Source organism: Mus pahari, chromosome 10 (genome assembly GCF_900095145.1).
Source record: "Mus pahari chromosome 10, PAHARI_EIJ_v1.1, whole genome shotgun sequence".
Classification (NCBI taxonomy): domain Eukaryota; kingdom Metazoa; phylum Chordata; class Mammalia; order Rodentia; family Muridae; genus Mus; species Mus pahari.
Window position 1 is genome coordinate 59210287 of NC_034599.1, and position 6060 is coordinate 59216346.

The following is a 6060-nucleotide window of genomic DNA, read 5'->3' on the forward strand; positions in this document are numbered from 1 at the left end:
AGACAGGGTTTCTCTGTGTAACCCTGGCTGTCCTGGAACTCACTTTGTAGACCAGGCTGGCCTCGAACTCAGAAATCCTCCTGCCTCTGCCTCCCGAGTGCTGGGATTAAAGGCGTGCGCCACCACGCCCGGCCGCCTCTATCTTTCAAATTCTGGGATTACAGGAGTTTTTCCCCATACTGTTTATGCAGTACTGGAGATCAAACCCAGGGCTTTGTGTTTGCTATACCAACCGAGCTATCTTCCCAGACCCCTTTTCCATGTCCACTAGATGTAACATGCAGCTTACTCTAAGAGTAATTTGTAAATATTTCTTTTGGTGCGTCTGAAGACAACTACAATGTTCTATGTATAATAATAAATCTTAAAAAAAAAAAAAAAACTTTGTCAGTTGAATGCTGTATAAGTTCTTTCTCTAACTCATCTAATACTACAGTTGTATTAACTTTATTTTCTCCCACAGATGAAGTTGAAGAAGCTAATAGTCTAGATGTAACTGCTACTGGATTTGATCCCTTTTTGATAAGTTCATCTGACAGCAAGAAGTTTGCTTCTGAACCAACTAGAAGCCTAACAGAAGAGCAACAGCAGAGAATTGAGAGAAATAAACAGCTGGCCTTGGAAAGAAGGCAGGCAAAGCTACTGAGTAATAGCCAGTCCCTAGAAAATGGTAAATTTTATGCTGTTTTTTATGAGCTACTATATAATATCAAGGGCATGTTAGAAATTTTAACTTCTTTACTATCTCTTGAAATAATACCTCTAGGAATAGAAAAGTGATGTCAGTTTATGTATTTTAGAGTGTCAGTATATGTATGTTTGCTATTTGGAATCCTTAAAGAATGTTTAAGATTTTCTGGACAGTGTGAATATATTAACAATGTATTTGACCTTTTTTTTTTTTTGGTTTTTTTTTGTTTTTTTGTTTTTCGAGACAGGGTTTCTCTGTGTAGCCCTGGCTGTCCTGAAACTCAGAAATCCGCCTGCCTGCCTCCGCCTCCCGAGTGCTGGGATTAAAGGTGTGCGCCACCACGCCCGGCGTGTTTGACTTCTTAAAGTACTGTACTGGCTAGTTTTGTGTCAACTTGACATAGGCTGGAGTTATCACAGAGAAAAGGAGCTTCAGTTGGGGAAATGCCTCCACAAGATCCAGCTGTAAGGCATTTTCTCAATTAGTGATCAAGTGGGGAGGTCCCCTTGTGGGTGGTGCCATCTCTGGGCTGGTAGTTTTGGTTCTATAAGAGAGCAGGCTGAGCAAGCCAGGGGAAGGCAAGCCAGTAAAGAACATCCCTCCATGGCCTCTGCATCAGTTCCTGCTTCCTGCCCTGTTTGAGTTCCAATCCTGACTTCCTTGGTGATGAACAATGTGGAAGTGTAAGCCGAATAAACCCTTTCCTCCCCACTTGCTTCTTGGTCATGATGTTTGTGCAGGAATAGAAACCCTGACTAAGACAAGTACTTTACATGTATTTTTCGGATCATACTTAGGAAAATTATTACTGTGGAATCAATACATTTTAGTTCTAGGGATTGAACCCAGCACTTTGCACATACTAGGCAGGCACTATATCATTGAGCTACACAGGTTCTCAATAGGTTGCCCAGGCTAGCCTTAAACTAATTCTATAACCTAGATAGGCCTTGAACTTGCCTTTATCATTTTTCAGCCTCCTGAGAGCTCAGACTATAGGCTTGTACCACTGCACCAGCTTGGGACAATAGTAGATACAATGTCTCTGTACTCACTGAGGATTAGCAGTCAATTTCTGTGATGTAAATGTGTTACTAAAATGCTTTTTTAGGGATGGCAGACATTGGAGATTGAAACAGGTTCGACAAGCTGAGTAAGCACTCTTTCACTGAGCTGTATCCTCAGCCCTTCCTTCCATTTTTATTTTGAGTTTAGGTCTTCCTAAGTTACACAGTTAGCTTTCCACTTATCCATTTAATGATCTTCTGCCTCAGCCTCCTAAGGTGATGGGGTTACAGGTGTGCTGTGCACTCAGCTACTAAAGTGCTTTTTATTACACTGTCCCATTTTTGTGAGTTGTACTTTTTATAGTTTCCTTGTCTATAACATTTCTTTCCCTCTTTAAAAATTGCCTTAAACTTCCTGTCTTTATTTCATTATTTTTGGTATCTAAAGTTGGACTCAAGTCCTTATACATATTAATGCCTTTGTTCTACTCTGGATGGTATCCCAGCACAAATTTGCTGAGTTTTTTTGCTTGCTTGCTTGCTTGCTTGTTTTTTTGAACAAACTGGGTTCAGAACAGAGATACTATGTTTTGTTTATTTATTTTTAAAGATTTATTTATGTGTAAGTACACTGTAGCTGTCTTCACACACTCCAGAAGAGGGCGTCAGATTTTGTTACAGATGGTTATGAGCCACCATGTGGTTGCTGGGATTTGAACTCTGGACCTTCGGAAGAGAAGTCGGGTGCTCTTACCCACTGAGCCATCTCACCAGCCCTTATATTTTTAATTATGTGTCTAATATATATTTAATTATATGTGTGAGTTTAGGTGCCTGGAGTTATAGGCTGTTGTAAGCTGTCCAATGTGGGTGCTGGGAACTGATCTTGGGTTTTCTGCAAGAACAGAACATCTTAATAACACTTCAGCCATTTCTCTAGCCCCAAAACTGTATTTAATTTCTTTCCTAGATTTATTTATTTATTTATTTATTTATTTATTTATTATGCATACACAAATGTTTTGCCTGAATAAATCCACTTAATGATCCTGCAGAGGACCTGAGTTTTGTTCTTTGCACCTACATTGTGTGGTTCACAATAGTTTATAACTGCAGTTTTAGGAGATCCTATGCCCTTTCTGGCCTCCTTGGGCACCTGCACACGTGTGCATACAGATAAATAAAAATAAAACCCTAAAAAAAGAACTATAGTAAGTAAATACTATGTTGTTAAATGTCTCATCCAGCTGGGCACTGGTGTGGGAAGCCTTTAATCTCAGCACTCGGGAGGCAGGGGCAGGTGAAGCTTTGGTGAATTTGAGGCCATCCTGGTCTACAAAGTGAGTTCCAGGACAGACAGGGCTATTACATGGAGAAACCTTGTCTTGAAATACAACAACAGAACATAAAATAATAATAAATACCTAAACAGAAAGAACTATAGTAAGTAAATAACATGTTATGTCTCATCCAGCCGGGCAGTGGTGGTGCATGCCTTTATTAATCCCAATACTTGGGAGGTAGAGATAGGTGGAACTCTTGAGTTTGAGGCCAGACTGGTCTACAGAGCGAGTTCTGACCTCAAGGAGCTCATGTGCATATACCTACACAGGAGCTGAAGGGGTTTGCATGGCTCCAGCTGCATGTGTAGCAGAGGTTGGCCTTATCTGGCATCAGTGGGAGGAGAGGCCCATAGTCCTGTGAAGGCTCTGTCCCACTGTAGGGGAATGCCAGAATGGTGAGGTGGGAGTGAGTGGGTGGGTAAGCACTGTCATAGAAGCAGGGGGAGGGGAATGGGAGAAGGGGTTTGTGGAGGGGAAACTGGGAAAGGATAACATTTGAAATGTAAATAAATAAAATAACCAATTAAAAAAAAATCATATGGCTGCCGGATGTGGGTGGCCTTTAATCCCAGCACTTGGGAGGCAGAGGCAGGCGGATTTCTGAGTTCGAGGCCAGCCTGGTCTACAAAGTGAGTTCCAGGATAGCTAGGGCTATACAGAGAAAAACCCTGTCTCAAAAAACCAAAAAAAAAAAAAAAAAAGAATGAAGAGTTTGAATGTAATATCATTTTAGGACACTTAACTTTTGTATGTGAGAGTGTCAGGATTAAATCCAGGACCTTGCCGGGCGTGGTGACGCGCACCTTTAATCTCAGCACTCAGGAGGCAGAGGCATGTGGATTTCTGAGTTCTAGGCCAGCCTGGTCTACAAAGTGAGTTCCAGGACAACCAGGGCTAGACAGAGAAACCCTGTCTCAAAAAACCAAACCAAACCAAAACAACAAAACAAAAAACAACAAAATAAATCCAGGACCTCATGCTTACTGATCTGAATTGATTCTACAACTGAGCTATACCTTCTCCAGGACCCTTGGCATTTTAAGTGTGCTTTTTATGCATGTGTTAAAAAGTGGTTTATATTTAGACTTAGTTATCATAATTAGGTGATTATCCATTTGATTTCTATCAAGTAGCTTTGGGAAAGATCTGTATTTATCAAGATTGGATCAGTTGCTTGTAATGAGTAATAATGATTTTTCTCTCAGATGTGACAGTTGAAGAGAGCAGTACTAGTGAGGATCAAGAAGAGTCAAATGGATTAAACATAGACACTGCTGATGGCCCACATGATGCTCCTTTCGCCAGTACCCAGGAAGAGGAACAGTTCAAAGCAGAGGAAACACAGCTGGACCATACTAACTTAGAGTAATCCAGAAATGCTGTAAGTAGCCAAGCCTCTACAACAGAATCCTGCAAGCTTGGTGTTATTTGTAGTGTTTTCTACTTTGTATAGATCCTTATGTCTTAAGACTTATGTGGATTCCTGCTTAAAATACAGTGATTATTTAAATTGTTCCCTACTTATTTTAGTAAGTCTTTTTATTATTTTTGGTGTCCTGTATAAGTCTGCTTTTATAAGCTATTTTGTAGTTTGCATTGAATTATTTCTCGCTAAATTGGGTAGTGATTTAAAATGTAAATATGCACTGACTATTAGGTCAGTTTTTATAAAGAAATAAATTATTTTGTAAGCAACTCTCAGGATTTGAGTTTCTCACCATGATTTAGTTATACAATTTAAACTTTTTGCTGAAGTGGTTAAGAATTTTGACTATTTTTTTAAGACTCACTCATTACAGTATCCTGGCTGGTCTGAAATTAGAGGTCAATGTCCTGCTTTTTCTGCCTTCAAATGCTAGGATGACAGCTGTGTACATCATCTGGTCTTTACTTTCAAATCATTATTGGAACAGTGTGTCACTGTGATCTCAGCTGGTTTGAAGGCTGCTTTGTGTTGGGGTTAAAGGTGTGTGCCACAACACTTTTGCTGCAAGAGTTACTTTAATGTTTAAAATATCATAAAAGGTTCTTCCAAAGGTCTTAAGTTCCACATGGTGACTCACAACCATCTGTAATGAGATCTGACACTTTTTCTGGTATGCCTGAAGACAGCTACAGCGTACTTATTTACAATAATAAATCAATCTTTGGGTTGGAGTGAGCAGAATTGACCAGAGTTAACTGAAGTCCCAACAACCACATGAAGGCTCACAGCTACAGTGTACTCATATACATAAAATAAATCTTTAAAAAATAAAAAAGTTGATACTGCCTCCCCATTAATGATGGTAGAAAAGTTCAGGGTACGTTCATAGGTTGAGGATGTGCTAGAGGGCTTTCGTAGGGTGTATAAGACCATGGGTATGAGTATGTCCCAGTGCTTCCAGAAAACAATGTTCCTCCATGTTGGTGACTTGGTGAGAAACTTGGATAGAATTGCGAAGGACAGTGTACAAGGGTCGTATGATACTCTTGTCAATTAGTCGAGGGGATTCTGAGCATTGGGAAACATGTATATGCCAGAAACAATTAAGAAATAAAGATTTGAGAATGATGGCTAGGAGGCTAGAGGTGATGAGGCCAGATGAAGAGACAACCTGACTGGAGGTTTGCTTGCTTTCTGAGCTTGGTGGAGGTGCTAACTAGAGCTGAGAAAGCACCATGGTGAGACATTTTATGATGTTTCATGGCCGCATATTCTCATGAGTTGGGGGGAAAAGACTGAAAACTTTTAGTGACAAGGATTAAAAGACGGTCTCGTATGTTCCTTAGAGAAAGGATGTTGATGGTGCTATAGTGACAGGATAGGTGACATCTTGGACTGATATCCGGTAAATTGGGAGTTGCAAAGATGGTTTGAAAAGCCAGAAAGTTGGGCACAGACTATGGATTGGTGTGGCTTTGGGAAAAGTCTTACTTTTTTTTTTTTTTTAAGCTTTATTTATTTATTATATGTAAGTACACTGTAGCTGTCTTCAGACACTCCAGAAGAGGGAGTCAGATCTCGTTACAGATGGTT

General features: G+C 40.1%; 1 protein-coding gene across 6 annotated transcripts in view; it reads left to right on the forward strand.

Moving 5' to 3' along the window:
• Positions 1 to 6060, forward strand: part of Tipin (TIMELESS interacting protein) — a 35488-nt gene that overhangs the window by 16983 nt on the left and 12445 nt on the right. For 4 of the 6 annotated variants that reach the window (XM_021207355.2, XM_021207353.1, XM_029543309.1 and 1 more), the window contains exons 7-8: positions 464 to 670; positions 4247 to 4736. In XM_021207355.2, the coding sequence (XP_021063014.1) occupies positions 464 to 670; positions 4247 to 4410 (371 nt within the window). In that variant the 3' untranslated portion in view covers positions 4411 to 4736. Of the gene's footprint in view, positions 1 to 463; positions 671 to 4246; positions 4737 to 6060 lie in introns of those variants that run through there. The other 2 variants (XM_029543311.1, XM_029543312.1) reach the window with 2 other exon arrangements.